General features: G+C 43.3%; 1 protein-coding gene across 2 annotated transcripts in view; it reads right to left on the minus strand.

The window, feature by feature from the left end:
- OXNAD1 (oxidoreductase NAD binding domain containing 1) overlaps nt 1-20,142 on the minus strand; it is a 44,493-nt gene extending 24,351 nt beyond the window's left edge. Inside the window, exons 1-5 of one of the 2 annotated variants that reach the window (XM_066244694.1) lie at nt 19,680-20,142; nt 15,111-15,264; nt 13,158-13,284; nt 12,814-12,877; nt 524-630 (exon numbers count right to left, since the gene is read on the minus strand). In XM_066244694.1, coding sequence (XP_066100791.1) covers nt 524-630; nt 12,814-12,877; nt 13,158-13,276 — 290 coding nt within the window. In that variant the 5' untranslated portion in view covers nt 13,277-13,284; nt 15,111-15,264; nt 19,680-20,142. The remainder of the gene's footprint in view (nt 1-523; nt 631-12,813; nt 12,878-13,157; nt 13,285-15,110; nt 15,265-19,679) is intronic. The other variant, XM_066244695.1, reaches the window with a different exon arrangement.
- Between the last annotated feature and the right edge of the window lie 40 nt (nt 20,143-20,182).

Consider the following 20,182-nt stretch of genomic DNA (forward strand, 5'->3'; position numbering starts at 1 on the left):
GTTTCTAAGCTCACTAGCCTTATTCACCTCTGTTCCCCATCTCCTTCTCTCTGCACAAACTCTGCACAAACTGGCTTCTCTGTCAGCACTCCACCATCTTGGCTGCTTCTCCTCTCCTCCACGTGGCCTTACTCTGCTCTCCTCCAGCATGGGCTCCTCCTAGAACATAATCACTCTTCCCTCCAAACAACGTGATCTCTCTTCCTTTTAAAACCTTTTGGCGTGAAAGCCCTCCCCCAACACACATTAATATAAGCATGCCCATCCCAAGTAAGAAGGGCAACTAATATCATCACCTGGGCGACGGGCTTCCACATGGGCAGTGTCATCTTTAACAAAAGGAGCATAATATATCTTATCTGCCCAACAAGGGCACACCCTGAGATGGAGACAGTCCAGAAACCTAGCCCCTCCAGAGAAACAGCTGGCCACAGAAGTCCCTTCCAGAAAGAAAATAAGTCCTTCTAGCTGATGGCACCTTCTTGAACACACGCAACACTTAGGAAACAGGAAAGCCACTTACCACTGGCCAGCTTTAAAAGAAAAGTCTCTATCAGCCACCAGCAGGCAGAGCCTCTTCACGGAGGGGGACTCTTCAGCCACTCCACACACCTTAGCAGCTGACACGACCTTGAGTCAAAAGATGAACTGTGGCTGAGATTAGTGTGCACAATGTGAGGAACAAACTGTGGCTTTCTGGCAACTCGGGTTTTATGAAAATCTACAAAGATGTGGTTTATAAAAATTGCAAACAAGGTAATGCACATTTTTTAATTCTGAACAAATTTTAATTATCTTATTTTTGAGAGAATTAATTTTTACATTGCATATAAAAATCATTTCCTAAAGGAACTATTTAACAAGACATGTCATAGATGCATGTCTAGCATGGGCCATGCACCAGGCCGGGCACTCTGAGAACTGTTCAAAGAACTAGAAGCCCTGTGTGCCACCTGCCTGGCGTCCACAGCCTCCGTGAGTACCACCTACAACAGTGAGACCCACTCAGACATGAGCCTGGGTTTGTTCTGAACCCGCAAGAAGTCCGTGACAAGCAAATATCAGAAATTAAAAGCAAACACTTAGAAACTTTACTTCAGCAACTGCAGAGTAAATTATGTATCTGTTGAATCTAACAACAGCAAGCAAATTGGATTTGTACTCCTATGCCTTTAATTTTTCTAATTAGTTTTTATTATATTTTACAAAATATAAAGAGTCCACAAGCTTAAAACAACCCTTCACTAAACACACTTTGAGAAGCACTGTTCTAAATGGAGCATCTGGTTTCTAGAAAATCCTAAAAAGGTCTGAGCTAAGTGCCATCCATGCCTTCGCCCCCTTCAAACTGCCTCTACTTTCTTCATTCTTTATCTTCTACCTTTGGGTTTTCCTTTTTCCCTAAATGTGAGGCATCTTCACAACAGAGGAAAAAAGATGGAATGACTCTTCCTTCAGCATCCTATTGCTGTTCAACTCCACTTCCAACAGCAAAATCAAGTCAGTAGCAGGTGACCAAATAAAGTCATTCTCCTTGGATGGCTCCACCAAAGGGTGCTCTGACAATCAGTTCAAGGTCAATGAACCTCCCACCCCATGCTCGCTCCTTCAACCCTTTCCTCCCACTGGACTAGGTCTAATCAAACTCTCAAAAGGAGACGATTCTTAACAATCCACCGGAAATTCTCAGGATGGATGGTGGTCTCCCTCAGCACCACAAAATACAATTTCCCCCCTTTCTCTGGCTCCTGTAAACCCCTTGCCTCTCCTTCTCTGTATTTTTCCAATCCTCTCTTCCTCCTCTCTGACACCGAGTGGGTGATTTTTCCCCTACTGACCCTCTACCTGCCTCTTTGATCCTTGTCCCCCCACCCACCTGCTCTGAAACACTGCTTCATCAGCTCCGTTTCCTTCATGTTCCATCTCTCTCTCTCAGGACCTTCTGTTTACTCAGACATGATATCTAATGCCATCTGCTCATCCTAAACAATCCAGCAACAAAACAGAAGTCTGTTAACCAGCCAGACTTCCTGCTATTTAATCCTCTGGCTCCACCGGCTATTTACCAGCTATGTGACTCTGGGCATGTTACTGGGCCCCCACCTCCCCAGCTGTAAAATGCATATATGTCATACTGTTGTTGGGAGGATTAAATGAGATAATACATACTGGCCCGTCATCCTCGCCTGGGATAGCTGATGAACTCTTCAGGTCCCCTCCGCCCCTCCTGTTCCTGGAGCTGCTTCTCCTTCACCTCCTCATTCCTCCACGGGAGCTTTCTCTACACTGCCTCACTCTGCTCCCTCTCCCACCTCTCTGCGGAGACTCTCGGCATGCCTAAAGCTACGAACCCCACACAAATTCACCATTCCTTGTCTGCCAGTCCCAGGCTCACAACTACACTCCCCTGTGAGTCACTACAGCCAGTGTCTGAGGAGCACTCATCCAAGATGTAAACCAGATGCGGGGTTCAATGTTTTCTGTGCATTAATACATTCAGCTAATACAAATAATCAGAATATATCCCAAAAGATACTGTTATTTTCCTCCATTCTGCGGTTGAGGAACTGAAAGGTTCAGTACCTAGCTCAAGATGGCTCAGGAATACTTGAGAGTCAGGATTCAAACCCAGGTCTGCTTGGCCCTCAATCACCTGATAGTCCTGTCCCAATGATAAATTCTTATGTGTACGATTAAATCCATCATGTTCATTCACAATAGGCCCGGCAATGGAGATGCAGAGAAGACTTCTCCTGCCCTCATGCTTGCAGGGGGTCCCGTAAATCAGCTGCTTTCCATCACCAGGATTTCAATTCCAGACCCATTTTGGACTCAGTAAAGTCAAATCCATTTCCAACTCTCTCTCTCTTTCTCCCTCTCCACTCTATCTCCCCCTCCCACACACACACACGGTCTCTGACTTTTCAGGCTAATACAGCCAGGTTCCAAGAATTTAGCTCGTGTCCTTTCCCGCCCTGTGCACCCACCACCATCCTAGGCCAAGGATATCTTTCTTGGCACTTGAACTGCTGCTGCCTCAGCCTCCTTCTGGTGTCACTCAAAGCAGCCGACAGATGAGCGTTCCTGATGTTCTGACCTCACTGAGTTCCTCTCCAGCTCAAAAACCTTCAAGGGCTATCCATCAACTACAAATACACAAAAGCTACTGGTTTACCAGCCAAACTGGACAACTTGCTGGTCCTCAAAGGTACCTGACACTTGCCTACCCCCCAAAACCCTGCCGGGGCCGTTCAACATGCTCCACACTGTCCCAGTCCTGTGTATCAACCCCCGACCCACCCTCCCAGGCCCTGCTCAAGGACTAACCCCTCACCCTCACCCTCTTTCCTCCACCCTCTCAACTCTACCCATAAAATGTTTCCATCTTTATTATCACACTTAGCACATACTAATGTAAATATAAATACTCGGGAACAGGTCTTTCCAACCACACAAACCACAAGCCTCCTGAGATCAGGCATCGGGTGGAATTTACATTTATGTCAACTTCCTAAATCAATCACAGGGCCCAACACACAGTAAGAGTCCATAAATATTTGTGGAATAAATGAAAACTCTAACTTAAAATTGGTTTCTAGAACAAAAGTGAGTAGATGTTCAGGAGCCTTTTATATTTAAAAAGTAGCTGGGGGTGGGGGGAGCCACTACAGAAAACCCAGACTCATATTCAGTCGGAGTGTGGGAGAGGTCAGGCGGGCGGGGTCGCCTGTGGAACAGGATTCTCCTTTGTGGGCTGCACGCTCACTCTGAAATCTCTTCAGAATCCTCAGAGGGCTCCCCATTATAGTATCAGTCTCATTTTCCTTAGGTTTACAAAGAAGAAATGTTTATTTTGTAAACATTCATTATTTTCTTTCAATATAATAATCTGTAGAAACACAGCCAAGAGCTAGATTATTTCATTTATAACAGCTTAACTGGCACCTGTCAGATTCATGAACAAAACAATACGTGTGAGCTTTAAACACATCCCAAAGTGTCACCTCATGGCAGAAAAACCAACCTTCATAACACTGGGAGGGGGAGCACACAGAATTTCATGAAACATGAGTGTGCTTTACAATCAAATGCTAGCCTATGTGAAATGGAATCACCAATCATTTGCCAATGTCTAAATATAAAAATGTAATGAGGAAGAGAAACCACTATAGTTTCTATTGAAAAAATCATATTTTCATTTGGATGTTACTGGATGCTTTATGCCTATTGGTATTAACACACACAGTGATAAACCTGTTGCTATTAGTTCTCATAATCTGGGCAGAAACACTAGAACTGGTCACATAAAACATCTTGCACAATTCATGACTTTTAAAGACATGCCTCCCTTGTCTGGCCAGGCGGTGGCGCAGTGGAGAGCGTCAGACTGGGATGTGGAGGACCTGGGTTCAAGACCCCGAGGTCGCCAGCTTGAGTGCAGGCTCATCTGGTTTGAGCAAAAGCTCACCAGCTTGGACCCAAGGTCACTGGCTCGAGCAAGGGGTTACTCGGTCTGCTGAAGGCCCGCGGTCAGGGCACATATGAGAAAGCAATCAATGAACAACTAAGGTGTCGCAACAAAAAACTAATGATTGATGCTTCTCATCTCTCTCCGTTCCTGCCTGTCTGTCCCTCTCTCTGACTCTCTCTCTGTCCCTGGGGAAAAAAAAAAAAAAAAGACATGCTTTCCTCTTAACACTTCAGTTAGTGAATACAAAAACACTAAACACTAAAGATTTCTAGCAATGTGGATTAAAAACATTAGCAAAATCTTTTTGAAGGCCCTGTCTTTATTTTATCCTGAAGCTAGTTTCATATGATTAGGACTGTAATCATGGCCCTTGTTACATACCATTTCTTCTTTACTTTGATTGAAAAAGTAAAACATGATGGAGAAACTTTATGTACTTGTTCTCATACTTAACGGATCAAAAGATTTCGCAACTTAAACCTCAACTAGCCATATCCAAAGTTAAAACACATGGCAGGAAATGAAGTTTTCCATAAAATAACATTCAGACTCTTCTACTGTTCAATAAAATAACAATACGTTTGCCAACTTTTACTAGCACACATTTTTAATGCTTTGACGAAGTCAGCATCTGAAAGGAAATTCCATCATGCTGGTTTTATATAGGATATCTTCATGTTATTGCTACTACAAAAGTCTCTACAGGAAATAGTCTTTCTTTGGGAAATCTGACTGGCTTCCTCTGTTCATTCCCATTCATTCTTTTGTTGGCTTAAAAAATTAGACAAAGCCAAGATTAGCCATGACCTGAAGCAAAAGAGGACTCAGATAATTTCAGAATTGAAGAAAAATTTAGTCAAAATAGCATGTCATTTTACATGTAAGGACACCAAGGCCCCAAGACTTTATTTCAACTGTGGCAGAATACCAATCTGATGAGCAGGAACCTGATCAAAAGATAACTGGTTTTACCGAAGTGATTTACTGACAAGGAAAGAGCACAAAATCTGTCAACTGTACAACTTAAGTGGCTTCTGCCTATCAACACTATCCTGGCAGATGAATTTTCCTTGTTCCTACCAAAGGCTACCCTGTCCACCTAGCCTGATGTCTCTGCCTTCTCAAGCCTTTACTGGGCACGTACCCTTTCTCACTCGTCACGCCTCCTTCCCCCTTGCCACGACATCACCTGTGAGCATGCAGGCTTGCCACCTCAAGTAACATCAGGGGCAAACACCTGTGTATGGAGTTTACCATGTGCTGGCACTTTACATACATTAATTCATTCAATCTTCACAAAAACTATAGAAGGCAAGTATAAGCACTCTCCCACTGTATATATGAGAAAATGTGTGGTCCCACGAGTATGTGGCAAACACTTGACCACTGTGCTTTGGTGCTTCTCAAAATACAACAAACAAAACCAGCCTCTCCCTCAATCCAGCTAGTGCCCCATTTCAAGGATGACTTATGGCCCTCGCCCCCTTTTCTACCTCACATCCTCTCCCCCACACAGTTCAGTCAGGCTCTCATTCTCAGCAATGTCCCCAAGCCTGTCGTTCTGGTCACCCGTGACCCAGTTTGCTAAATCAGGTAGTGACCTCTCAGCAGAATCCAGCCAGGGGGCCCCACCCTCCCTGAAACCCTTTCCTCCTGGCTTGACCAACACCCTGCCGACTTCCCTCTTGCCCCACTGGCAACCCTTCTGCCTCTCTGCTCCTGGCCTTCCTTCTTCGACTTGACCTCTACATGCGGACACCCCAGGGCCGGGGCCTGGGCCCTCTCCCCTTTCTCTACACAGCCTCCACTTTGTATTTCCAGCAGTGAACTCCAAACGCACACATCTAGCTGCTGATCTGAATTTCCATTTCAAACAACACATCCAACACAGTACACTTTTATCTCCCAAAGTTTCTCCCTTTTTATCACTATGAAAAATTTCAAACATATACAAAACTAGTAAAAATAGTATAATGAACCCATGCCCTAGATTCAACAGCCAGTATGAGTTGATAAAACTCCTAGCTAATGTTGCTTCATCTGTAACTCGTCTTCTTCCCACCCTCCCACCCCAGATTATTTCAACATTGAACTCTTTGCTTCTCCTCCACACTTGGTCTCCTCCATGTTAGCAAACACATGCCATCATCCTCTACCCAGTATTCCAATTCCAGAGCTAGAAACCTCTTGGTTTCCTCTCCTCCTCTCGTTACCTGCATCCGCTCCTTCACCTGTGAGTCCCACTGGCCCTGCATCTGTCCCAGATGCCCCCACTGCCCTCCGTTCCCATCACTACCACCCTGCTCTCAGCTACCATCACCTCTCCCAGGACTAGGTTAGTAGCCTCCAACCTCACATGAAAGCACAGCAAACACACTGTGCTCTACCAAGCAAATAGATGACCCACTTAAAATGTAAATCCCTGCACCGGCAGGTTGGCTCAGCAGTAGAGCATTGGCCTGGTGTGTGGAAGTCCCGGGTTCAATTCCCAGTCAGAACACAAGGGAGAAGCAACCATCTGCTTCTCCACCCCTCCTCTCTCTCTCTCTCTCTCCTCTCCTCCCACAGTCATGGCTCAAATGGTTCAAGCAATTTGGCCCAGGTACCGAGGATGGCTCCATGGCCTCACCTCAGGTGCTGAAATAGCTCGATTGCCGAGCAATGGAGCAGTGGCCCCATATGGGCAGAGCATCGCCCTGGAAGGGGCTTCCCGGTGGATCCCGATTGTGGCGCATGCAGGAGTCTGTCTCTCTCAATAAAAAAATTTTTTAAATGTAAATCCCATGTCATTTGCCTGCTTCAAACCATCCATCATCCTTAGAATAAAATCCCAACTGCTTACCCAAACCCCCAGCAGTTTATACACCCTGGGCCCTGCTTACCTCTTGCCCTACCGCCTTCCTCTGCACCTGCCACACTCACTCCTGCCTCAAGGCCTGGCTCTTGCCTGTCCTTCTGCCAGGAATGCTGTTCACCTGTCTAGCTCTTTTCCATATTCGAGTTTCAGCTCAAATGTGACAGAGCCATTTAAAATAGCACCCCTACTCCATCATTATCCTGTTTGACTTCCTTCACAGTGTACGTGACAGCTGACATTCGCTGGTTTATCTGCACCAGAATGAAGCTCTTCATACAATAGGGGCTTCACCTGCCTCATGCACGGCCGCATCTGCTGCACCTGGAACAGGCCTGGCACACTGCAGGCACTCAACACATGTCTGCTGAATAAATTTAAAATAAAACACATTTGATTGCATTCCCACGGGGGTGGGGAGGTGAAAAAAAAAAACACCACCACCAAAAACTTTGCCTCTTATACATTTTAGACATGACCAGCTAAGTTCTGGGCACAGTTAAGAGGTAGCAGTCCAGGCAAGTCCTCATTTTTCACAGCTCTTATCTGTACAGAATGACAGAGCACACTTGTATCATTATATCACCTCATCCTCACCGCTGCTACTTCACAAAGTGACTCACCACAGGCAGGGCAGGTAATCAGCCACCGAGGTGGGATTAACACTTGTTTATTCTGCTTGATGAAACACGTGCTGGGTGCCTGGGTGTGTCACCACGGTACCGCGGCCACAGCACTGTGAGGCTGAGCCTTCCCCCCCCAAGGAGGTTCGCTCTCTCTGTGGGCTTCCACTCACAGCAGAAGGAGCTGTGCAGCCTGAGGAGCCAGACCCATGCATTTGTAATAATTTTCTTTATAGTAATGCCTATTATAATTGGCGGCTTCGGAAACTGACTCGTGCCCCTGATAATTGGCGCCCCAGACATAGCCTTCCCCCGTATAAATAATATAAGCTTCTGACTACTACCACCATGAGACTGCACCTCCCGGAGTTTCTCCAGGGACTGCGCTCAGGCCCTCCACAAGTGCCACAGCGACCTCTAGGGGTGGGTGCCCGAGGTTCCTCCCCACCGCCCTCTGCTGTCAGAGCTGACAATGTCGTGAGGCTGGAATGACAAGCACCACTGGCCCCGGCTGGATGATCTCTAAAGGCTCTCTAACCACAGATCTGATAAGCAAAGCAAATCAGGTGTCCCACTATTGGGAAGCATTCCATGGTAAAGAGATGCTCCTCTTCACCAAGCTGAAGAAGGCCCCTCCAGCATACTATCTTCCCAAAATGTTCAGGTGATGACTAACAGAAAATTGGAAGGGTTAAACCTGGGACAGGGACCAGTCTGTCAGCTAAGCAACCCGTACTTCTCAAACTGGGTCCTCAGCAAAACCATCAGTCAAGATTATCAGCACCTGCCAATCAGCACTGGGACCACACAATCCCTACAGGTCGCTGCCAAAGGTGGCCAGTAATTTATTAGCTGCTAAACCAGCTATTAACTGCCCCTTTCTTATACCCAGTAACAGTTAAGTGATATGTTGATTTGGAAGAGAGATGAGGCTATGTGAAATTTATCTTCTTATTGTACTTGCTCAATTAAACTTTGTCTAAATCAAGTGCCACATTCTATTGTTGTAGCAGAAAAAAAACCCAATTTGATATCAAAGATCTGAGTTTAAGCAAGTCTTTTAAACTCAGGCTGACAATGTAATTTACTACCTAAAACAGGGCATTTGAGAGCGTGAAAGGGGGTAGTACTGATAATTCCACCAGGACTGTCACAGGCAACTCAGGAAGCAGGGTCTCAGTCTCAATCTCTGAAGTCTTCATTTCCTGATCTGTGAAATGGGGATGAGGACCCCTGTACCTCCCTCCCATGGTGGCTTTGAGAATCAAATAACACTCACTGTATAATTAAATGCTTTGTAAACAAAAGATAACAATACAACTACAGCCTGCGCCTGTAGGATAAGGCACAGGCTTCTAAAAGAAGCAAACTCGTACAATTAAAAAAGATTAGTGGTTTTTCCAAAATCAATTAGATGCATAAAATCAGTTTCTTCTGATCCTAGTCCCACTAGAATCTGTGGCCACTTTCTATCCTTTTCAATGCTGTAACCCCAGGACCTAGCCTGCTGTCTGGCATATTTCCAAATGATTGCATCAAAATCAGGAATTTAAAAGTTTTCTAATTACCAAACTCTCCCATCAAACTGATGAATAGAGTATATCTTGCTCAGTGGGCCAGCCCTGTACAGAGGCCAAGCACTCAGTGACCTTCCATTGAAAACTCAGTCTTGCCTGAACAATTCCTACTGCATTACAATATTTCTACCTTATCTCCTTGACATTTCGAAGGTTACTGCTTATTCTTTTAATCCTTAAGAAAAAAATATGAACTCAATACAGTCAAATGTCATTCAATTCAGAGCTCAGTTTCCTGCATCAGCATGACTCCATACTGGTTACATTTACAACCTCAAACAAGAAGCACCAACATCATGATATACTCTTTCAATAAGTTCTCCATTGGGAGCTCAATGTCTTAACAAGGAAAGGGCACTTCTGGGTGGGTGAGTGCCCCATTCTTTACCTGCCTACAAGGGGCGCAGGATCCTTTGGCTAAGAACCAGACTCGGGCTGCAGCTTCCCTCCACCCTGGGAGAAGCCACTAGTTACCTCCTGGGCTCTGCTTCCTCTTTTGTAAAATGTAGATGTGAACCTATCCATAGGCCGTCTCACAGCCTTGAAGTGAAGAGCAAACGGCACATGGGAGTTCTGTGAAGCACACTTGTGATACAAATTAAAGACAAGAGTGGTGGACTAGACCATGTGGTGGGGCAGTTCTATCATGGCCCAACATGAGGCACTTGTTCATGTCAACAAGTCCAAGGTCAGGCTGAGTGAGCCCCTGATGACCTTCCTCTGCTGAGGCAGGACATCACCTAGCTTTACCCAGCTCATCCCAGCTCCCAGCTCTCATTCTGTTTGGGGAAGAAGGGCAATTAGAAACAGAAGGAGAAGAGTTGCAACTGGACAATACTTCCGTCAAAGTAATATTCGGTTGACATTAGCCCTGTAATTTTCTGACTTCTGGACATTAAAATTCTCAACTTTTCAATCACTCTAATAGAGTTTACATTAACTTTTTGTGTAGTTTTCTCAAACTTGGCTCAAAATATCCTCCCAAAAAGTCTCAATAATTTTGTCCTGTAAAATTCTCAAATGACAATTTTAACTCAGAAGTTGGCAAACTATGACCCACAGACCTTATCTGGGTGTTTTGATAAAGAACTTTTTATTGGAGCCCAGCCACACCAATTTGTTTATGTGTTGGCTATGGCTGTACTCACACTGCAAAGGTAGTTTCATGGTTGGCCCATCAAGCCTAAAATACTTAGATTATCTGTCTCTTTACAGAAAATCTGCCAAATTCTGCTCTAGTTCTACCTGCCTCAAAATATAACAGAAAAGAGCAGAGTCCAAGACTGTTAAGCCACATTTTATTCAAAACTGGCAAGGTTTCGCTTATGAAAAAAAATTCTAACAACTCTCACATTTACAGAATCAGCATTTTTATGTGTTGAACCAAAAAAGAAAAAGTATTATTTTCAGATTTACCGTCAGTGGGAAAAGTGTATTTTCCCACACATCCATAAATCTATTATGCTGAACTAATTTTACACAGACTTCTCAAAAAAAAAAATTGGCTTAAAGCTGAACCCATAAGCACACCACCGTCAGTCCCAAAGCAATGTTCTGAAATAGATTTAGCTTTAAAAGTGCGGCCTAAACAATACTCTTTTACATTAAAGCGTATCCTACCATTACTACTAAATAATTAAACTACTGCAACAATCCAATTCTGATCACGCTTAGAGACCTATCTAAATCCTTCCTTATACAAAACAGATTTTAAACTTACAATACTAAGTAAGCTAAACATACCCAAATATGTAAAAAAAAAAAAAATCACTCAAAAAGCAAAACAAATACCCAATTTCTATTTTTAAAAGATACGCAGTTGCTCACTGAGGTAAAGGGTGAAGGCCCTGATCTCCCAGCCCTGTCTGACACCCCTTTGCAGGGACTTAGCGTTCTAGATCAGGGGTCCCCAAATTACGGCCCGTGGGACACATGCAGCCCCCTGAGGCCATTTATCCGGCCCCCACCGCACTTCCGAAAGGGGCACCTCTTTCATTGGTGGTCAGTGAGAGGAGCTCATTGACCATCTCATTAGCCAAAAGCAGGCCCATAGTTCCAATTGAAATACTGGTCAGTTTGTTGATTTAAATTTACTTGTTCTTTATTTTACATATTGTATTTGTTCCCATTTTGTTTTTCACTTTAAAATAAGATATATGCAGTGTGCATAGGGATTTGTTCATAGTTTTTTTGTTGTTTTTTTTTTCTTTTTTTTTTTTTTTCATTTTTCTGAAGCTGGAAACAGGGAGAGACAGTCAGACAGACTCCCGCATGTGCCCGACCGGGATCCACCCGGCACGCCCACCAGGGGCGACGCTCTGCCCATCCTGGGCGTCGCCATGTTGCGACCAGAGCCACTCTAGCGCCTGGGGCAGAGGCCACAGAGCCATCCCCAGCGCCCGGGCCTTCTTTGCTCCAATGGAGCCTTGGCTGCGGGAGGGGAAGAGAGAGACAGAGAGGGAAAGCGCGGCGGAGGGGTGGAGAAGCAAATGGGCGCTTCTCCTGTGTGCCCTGGCCGGGAATCGAACCCGGGTCCTCCGCACGCTAGGCCGACGCTCTACCGCTGAGCCAACCGGCCAGGGCCTCATAGTTTTTTTTATAGTCCGGCCCTCCAACGGTCTGAGGGACAGTGAACTGGCCCCCTGTGTAAAAAGTTTGGGGACCCCTGTTCTAGAGTGTGACTATGGGGGGGTCAGCCCACAGGAGGTGAGAGAGAGCTCGTCCTGCCTCCTCTCTCAGATGTTAGTTCTCTCCCTTGATGAACTAAGAACTTGTTCCAAAGTAGGGATAAGAACAAGGACTTTGAGATGGATGTGGTATTAAAAAAATAAAACACAGAAAGAAAGGAAGAAAGAAAGAGAAAGAAAGAGAGAGAGAAAGGAGAAAGAAAGAAAGAAAGAAAGAAAGAAAGAAAGAAAGAAAGAAAGAAAGAAAGAAAGAGCAAGCTATTCATAAAATGTAGGCTCTAGAAGAAGTTCTATCCCTAAAATATAATCCTAGACATCACACCTGTGAGGGCAGTTCTTTCAATTGCTGTTATACTTCCTTCATCAAAAAATGAATCCATTCCTTCCAAGTTTAAAGGGAAAAATTTTAGTATTTCACTGTCATCCTTTCAAATCAATTGTCATATGTCCTGTTCAGAAAAGTTCTGAACAGAAAAATAACCTTTCCCGGCCTGTCCTTCAAAGGGATAAACAAAGCGCCCTTGTGCCTTCTCCCTAAGCCAGTCAGAGCCGTGTGCCACTGTCCAGCCTAGAAAGCCTGCCACCGCCCAAAGATACAAACCTCCCGTCGAACGACGTTTGCGGTTCTCTCCAAGTGATCAGTCTTCCTTCTGGATTTCATTGTGCTGAAACAGAGAGTAAAATTAGGTAATGACACAGTATCCTCATACGAAATAACTGGTTTCTTCTGTAATATCATGACTATCCAAAAGACAATATAACATTCTGGATCCTAGAAAGTGGTCAATGAAAATCTAACTGACGTGTAAGGATTTACTGATGCCACCCACTTTTAAGCAGTAATTACGCTATGTCTTCAGGAGTTGGATATGCCTTCCATGACCATCAGCAGGTCAGGTCTCTTTGAAAATCAACCTCGAACGACACTGGAGGCCGAGGACTCACCTGGTTAGAGTAAGGTGGCGCCAGGTGCCGAGTGTCAGTCTCAACAAAGCCGTCTGGGTGCAGATGGCTCCAACAGGGCCTCGCAACAACCCAGGAACCAAGACAGCAGCACACGCCATGGTGCCTCCTGCACCAACATAAAACCGAAAATTAAAATGTTAAGAAAAAGTAGAGAAACATCAGACTATTTCAGGGGCCAATGAAGAAGAGTTTAGATTTCTGTGGGTGCTGTTATGAGCGAATCTAATGGCAAAGTAATTAAGGGCATAATTCACCCTGATAAAGTTTTGCCACTACTTAAGAGTTGATTCATCTGATCTCCACAGCACATACTTATGCCATTATTGATGCCGTAAAATATTAGTTCTGCTAATTAGTTTCCAAAATCTCTGACCAAGTTCACATGACTAATCTTATAGTATTACAGGAGAGTAGATTTTCAAATTGTCTGATAACGGTACTCCAACCAAAGAGCACAACATAAGTCTTTAATATTTCTTGTTACATCAAGTGCAAGAGACAAATGAACTCGGGTTCACAGTAATGAACACAAACTGCAATCACATGAGGTAACACAGATGACTATTACAAATGTCACACTGAATGAAAAGAATTAAAGCAGCCACTCAAAAGGTCACACAGTCTATGGGTCCAGTAATATAAACTGCAGAAACAGACAAAATTAATGTATGAAGCTGAGATCAAGTTAGCAGATACCCTTGGGGAAGTAGTAGTGACATTGTCGTTTCTTAATCTGAATACTGATTGCACAGGTATTCTCATTTTTTACAAATTCATCAAACCATGAAGGATTTTCAGGGAAGTAAAAATATTCCGTATGACACCATAATGATGCACATATACCATCAAATACATTTGTCCAAATCCACAGAACATATACCACCAAGAGTGAGCCCCAATGTACACTATGGACTTTGGGTGATCATGATGTATCAATGTAGGCTCACCCACTACTCTGTCACTCTAGTGGGAGATGTTGATAATGGGGGAGGCTATGCATGTGCAGGGACAGGGGGTATATGTGACATGTCTGAACTTTCCCCTCAATTTTGCTGTGAACCTAAAACAGCTCTTAAAAATTATCTTCATAATGATCATCATCATCAAGCTGTCCTCTTAGGATTTATGTACTTTTTATGTTTTTAAGTTATACTTGAATAAAAAGTCTAAAAACCAAACCAAACCCCAGAAAGGTTCCCAACATTTCAAAGTCTAAAAAATACTGGCCTATCAGGAAAAGCACGGATTAAAAGTCAGCTAATGTTTTTTGGGTTTTTTTGGTTCCTTCTGTTTTCCTCAGCCAATATTTAAATATTTCTTTGCCTAAGACGGCCACTTTTGACATGTTTTATTACATCTGTCCTTTCCTAGCTTAGTAAGCTTGAGAATAAATGAAGATGTATGTGAAAACTGTTTTTCTAAGCTCTTTGGAAGGCACTATATAAACTAATTGTAGTAAATTTTTGTTAAAAAATATTCAAGCTAGATATGCTTATGTTCCTACTCCATATTCATTAATTCAGTCCTTCATGTGACAAATATTTATTAAGAGCCCCTTACATGACAGGCACTGGGAATACAGACATTACCAACACAAAGACCTTCTTAGGGAGCTTATATTTTAGAAGATACAGAAAACAAAAGTAAATAAATCAGGTGATGATGTAAGTCATATGTAATTTATGAAGTTATAATCAATTCATATCAAAAAGCAACTGCTTCATAACCTTTCGGTAAGGTAAAAGATCTATTTCTTGCCAGAGTAAGATATAGGATCACTGTGGATAAATTATGCTACTAGCTATTTTTCTTGAGTAAATAAAAAAAGTATAATGCCTCTCTACCTCATGTAAGACTACTAAATGTAGTTTCTCTCCTTTAAATATGCTAAAGCAAAAATGGTGTGTTAATCATTAAAAGAAAGAAACTTACTTTAGAAGTCCATGCGATTTTAGGAGTCAGTAAGTATATAGCTGGCTGGCTGACTGATAAGCAATATTTTGGTCCTGGTATTATACTGAGACCTTCTGATACACCGGTTGAAACCTGGACAGTGTTTCCAAATAATGAAATTCTCAAAAAGTTCCTGTAATGGCAGAGATGAACATATAAGAACAATGTTTTGAAAAACTATTAAAAAGCACTACTATCTCCTACTGCAAAACTACTCTCAATTTTCCCTTTTCCATCAATTCTTCTAATTTTTCTACTTTTCTGATTGCTTTTTTCCCACTTTTCTGATTATTTCTCATACCGCTTCTCATTTTCATCTTTCTTGGCCTGTTTTTAACTCCTGCTACTCCTGAGAAAAACCAGATCAGTGGCTGGAATGAAGCAGTGTCATTTAGGGCCAAGCTCCCTAATAAAATTTAGCTGATATATAGTTTAATATGAAAACATTGTTCTGCTCAGTGTTTAAGACAACTATTGCTAAAACAGTCCTAACATAAGATACATTTTTTAATGACTATGCTGTTTGAACAGTCTACTGATCAAATAAACTAGAAAACAAAGATGTTAATTTTTAAAAACTAGTCTCTTTAAAATTCTAAACTCTAGTTTTGCAATAATAATCATGACCAAGAGTGCCACCTACTGGTACATAAAGGGTACTTTTTTCATCAAACAATTCAAAGTGACTTCTAAAGTATTGAAATATGTCTAATATTTTCATATACTGAATTTAATTAACTATATAATATTAACACATATTAGGTAATTTCTAAAACCATACAAACAAGATATTCCATAAGTGCCTGGATCCTCATAGGCCTTATCTCACCAAAAAAAATCTTAAATAACTATTTCTAAAACAGAAAATTACCATAAATGCTAAATAAAACTTATATCCACTTAAGCAGTAGAAAAAAAAATTACTCTAAGTAACAAATTTCAGAAATGGTCTACCTAGCCCTGGCCAGTGGCCCAGTGGATAGAGCATTGTTCCAGAGCACCAAGGTCGCTGGCTCAATCCCCAGGGTGCCAGCTCGACCCTAGGGGTTGCTGACTCAAGCCCCAGTCAGGGTACATATGAGCAGCAATTAATGGCACAACTAAGTAGAACAATGAGTTGATACTTCTCTCTCTCAAAAAAAAAAAAAAAAAAATTAAAATGACCTGTACTGGTTTCTGATCAATAAGTATGCTCAACTTATTAAACAATTACTGGGCTGCCAGGCACTATTTTAGGCCATAGAGACACCATAAAGAACCAGACACAACCCTGGCCAATTGGCTCAGCAGTAGAGCATCGGTCCAGCATGTGGAAGTCCCGGGTTGAATTCCCGGCCAGGGTACACAGGAGAAGCGACCATCTGCTTCTCCACCCCTCCTCCTCTCCTTCTCTGACTCTCTCTTCCCCTCCCCCAGCCAAGGCTCCATTGGAGCAGAGTGGGCCCGAGTGCTGAGGACGGCTTCATGGCCTCCACCTCAGGAGCTAGAATGGCTCCAGCCACAACGGAGCATTGCCCCTGGTGGGCATGCTGGGTGGATCCCGGTCAGGCGCATGCGGGAGTCTGTCTGCCTCCCGGTTTCTAACTTCATAAAAATACAGAAATATATAAAATAAATAAATAAAGAACCAGACACAAGGCCCTTGGCTTCAAGAAGCTTTTATTATAGTGTGTGTGACAGATAATAGTAAGCAGATAGTTAACAAGACAATGACTGATTACAATGAGTGTAATAAAAGAAATGAATAGTGGGGTGGGTGGGGGAATATCAGAAAAGGTCCCTCTCAGGAGTCATGATGAAACCTGAATGACGAGGAAAAAGCAGCCAGGCAGACGTTATGAGCAGAGAGCAGCTGGGCCGAGGCCCAGTCACAGATACACTGGTGTGTTAAGGAACCACAGCCAGTGTGACTGAAGAGCAGTGAGCTAGGTAAGTGATGTGAGATGAAGTCTAGCAGGTATACATGCCAGATCACATCCGGCCACAGTAAGAATATGGACTTTATTCTAAGTAACTGAATGGTGAATAAACCAGGGGAGGGACATGGTGGAATTTATGTTAAAGGATCGTTTAGGCTGCTACGTGAAGACCTGATCATAGAGGGTCATAAGCCAAAGCAGGAAGTCCAGTTAAAAGGCTCTAGTGTAAGATTAGAATAGAATTAAGCTACAGAGATGACAGAAATAGATTGACATGGAAGACACGCTGGAATTAAAGCCCTAAAATTTGCTGATAGACTGGATGAGGTGTGGGAAAGCAGTGAGAGAAAGAGAAAAACCAAGAATGCTTCAAAGATCATTAATGCACTGAAATACAGTAAATTCACAGAAATATCATGGCACCTGTCAATTAAGAATCCGAGGTGCCACTGAAGAACCAAAGGGGTTGCTGGCATTTGGCACTGGTAAGGGAACTAGTGGCACTCGAGTCATTTCCAGAGTGCTTGACTTGGAATCTGTGGAAATGGGCACAGATCTGACTTGTCCTGCTTTCTGATCTTAGGACAGTCACCTCTTCCTATTTCTATTTTTATTTTTTCCATTGATTGAGAGGGGAATAGAAAGAAGCATCAACTCATCGTTTCATTTAGTTGTGTATTCATTGGCTGCTTCTTGTATGTGCTCTGACCAGGGATCAAACCTGCAACCTAGGTGCACCAGGACACTTTATCCACTGAGCAACCTGGCCAGGGCCACCTCTTACCATTTTAAATGGGAATGCCAACACTACTTCATTGGATTGCAGAGAGAAATAAATGTTATGAAAGTACCTGGCAAGCAAGAGTGTTACAAAAGGACAAGCTAAATACATTAATCTCCTGGCTCCCTGTCAAAGAATCTGAGAGGTACTAGTTTGACATTGGCTAATAAACAATTCCCTTTAGCCTAATATACAACACCACTCATAAAATAGTTTCTAATACATAATTACGACATTCCTGAGTTCAATCATATGTTAAGAATTTTAGTAACTCTTATTTTTGAGATCAGTAGTGTTAACATTTTATGATTAGAAAAAAAATTTTAATCATAAATTTGTGGCCTCAAGTGATCCTATAGCAACTAGTAAATCTGCTTGTCTTACTGTCGGGGTCCAAAAAGTCTCATTACAGAATGTTTCCATTACCTTTTAAGAATAAATATAAAGTTGAATAGTCATTATGTTTTATTTAAAAATAGTGGGTGGGGGGAAAAAACTGCATCACATGTTTGGCTACAGTATTATTTTCTTCAGCACAGTAAGAACTCAAAAGTGGGCAAAACCATACAGGGAAGCACCTTTGGCCAGACAAGGAGTATGGCCAATAGATGGCCGGATGAAAACAGTATGGAAGGCCAAGAAGACACCCAAATCTAGGTCTCAAGGGAACCAGCACTCTATGAAAATCCCAGCAGTCTGCAGAGCTCCAGGGCTATTTGTTTAATCTACTCTATTTCAACACCACTACATCAGAGATGACACTGAAGTAATGAAAAGCCTAGGTTCTGGGGTCAGAGAGATCTCAGTTCTCACCACAGCTACTGCCACTCATTGGCTCTGCCTACTTAGGCAAGTCTCCTTAGGCCGAAACCTCAAGTTTCCCAATACTAAAGATGAGATTAACGATACCTATACCTCATTGGGCTATTATAATAACAATGCATGTAAACCATTTGGTACAGTGCTTGGCATATAGTGTCAATTATTATTAATAAGTCTTTCATTAGTTTTTTCTTCCACTTTAGGCAATACACATTCAAAGAAAAGTTGGAAAAAACACAAAGAATTATATTTTTTTTAATTACCCAAAACTCCTGTAACTTTTAGAAGTATTAGCCTCAGATTTTAAGATTCCCAAGAGAATTTTTTTTGATAGATCCAACTTGCTTTCTCTAAGGTTTACTAATTTATACTTCTACGAAACAAATACGACTGCACCCATTTCTGCACACTCAAGAACGGCTCATTTCTAATTTCTAGGTACTTTTTCTCAGAAGCACTTAAGAACTAAAGATGGTTCCCAATCTCAAAACGCTCACTGAGACTACAGAATAGGCACTAGCGATTCTCCCCTGGCCTCCTGTCTCCCAGAGGCTGCCCGGGAAGCATCTGTGTCTACAGATCCAGGGCGCAGTCACGGGGCTAAGTGGGCTTTGCTGGAATTTCTCCTGCGCTCAGACAGAGCAGAATCTTCTCACAAACGGTTAACCCACAAACGGTTTAAAAATGTTTCCTTACTTCAGGACAGATCTCCAAATACGCTAAGTGGACTGTCTGTGAGGCCTCTGTAATAATCTTCCATAAACTCCTTTAATGTAACTTCTGGGTTTTCTCCCAAAGAATCCTCTGCTTTTACGTCTTCAAGCCTTAAAAGGGCCAAACCAGGTGAAACTTGAGTGTGCACAAAACTGGCAACTTCATGCAAACATTTGAGTGCGTGTACGTATGTATAGGGATGTGTACATATGTGAGTATTATGCATATGTATTATGTGAATATAAACTAAGTATGGTATACAATTTAGGGCAACTGAAGATAATATAGGGTGATGAAGAGGCGGGGGTATACCTGAACAGCCAAGTGCAGCCAGGAACTACAGCTGGCGTCGCCCTGAGCTCAATCAAGGTCACCTGGTGAATCGAAATTCCAAGGGAGCTTTTAGTCGGTCGCAGGGAAGGCACGGAAATCGAGAAGGCTGAGCAGCTCCCACCGCCGAAGACCAAGCAAGACTGCGGACCTTCCCTCAGGGGAGCCGAGGGTCCAGACTACGCTAGCCAGGCCTGCTGCGGCCTTCAGCGGGATCTGCCCAAGGCCTCTCTCAGGTCCCTCGACGGGAGGCCGGGCAACCACAGCCGCGCAGTAAGACGTCTCCGCGCCGCCAACACGACGCGAACCGGCACCGCTGAACACAGTCCAACTCCGCCGCCGGTGCCTGAAAGCTTCCGGTGTCCCCGACGTGACGTAGAGCATCGCCAGCAATCCTCACATCCTATTGGTCACGTCTCATCCAATGGGCGGAGCGGTCACGACACCACTGAGCCCCTAGCATGCTCTTCCACCCTCTCCCCCAA

The sequence above is a fragment of the Saccopteryx bilineata genome, chromosome 10 (genome assembly GCF_036850765.1).
Source record: "Saccopteryx bilineata isolate mSacBil1 chromosome 10, mSacBil1_pri_phased_curated, whole genome shotgun sequence".
Taxonomy (NCBI): Eukaryota; Metazoa; Chordata; class Mammalia; order Chiroptera; family Emballonuridae; genus Saccopteryx; species Saccopteryx bilineata.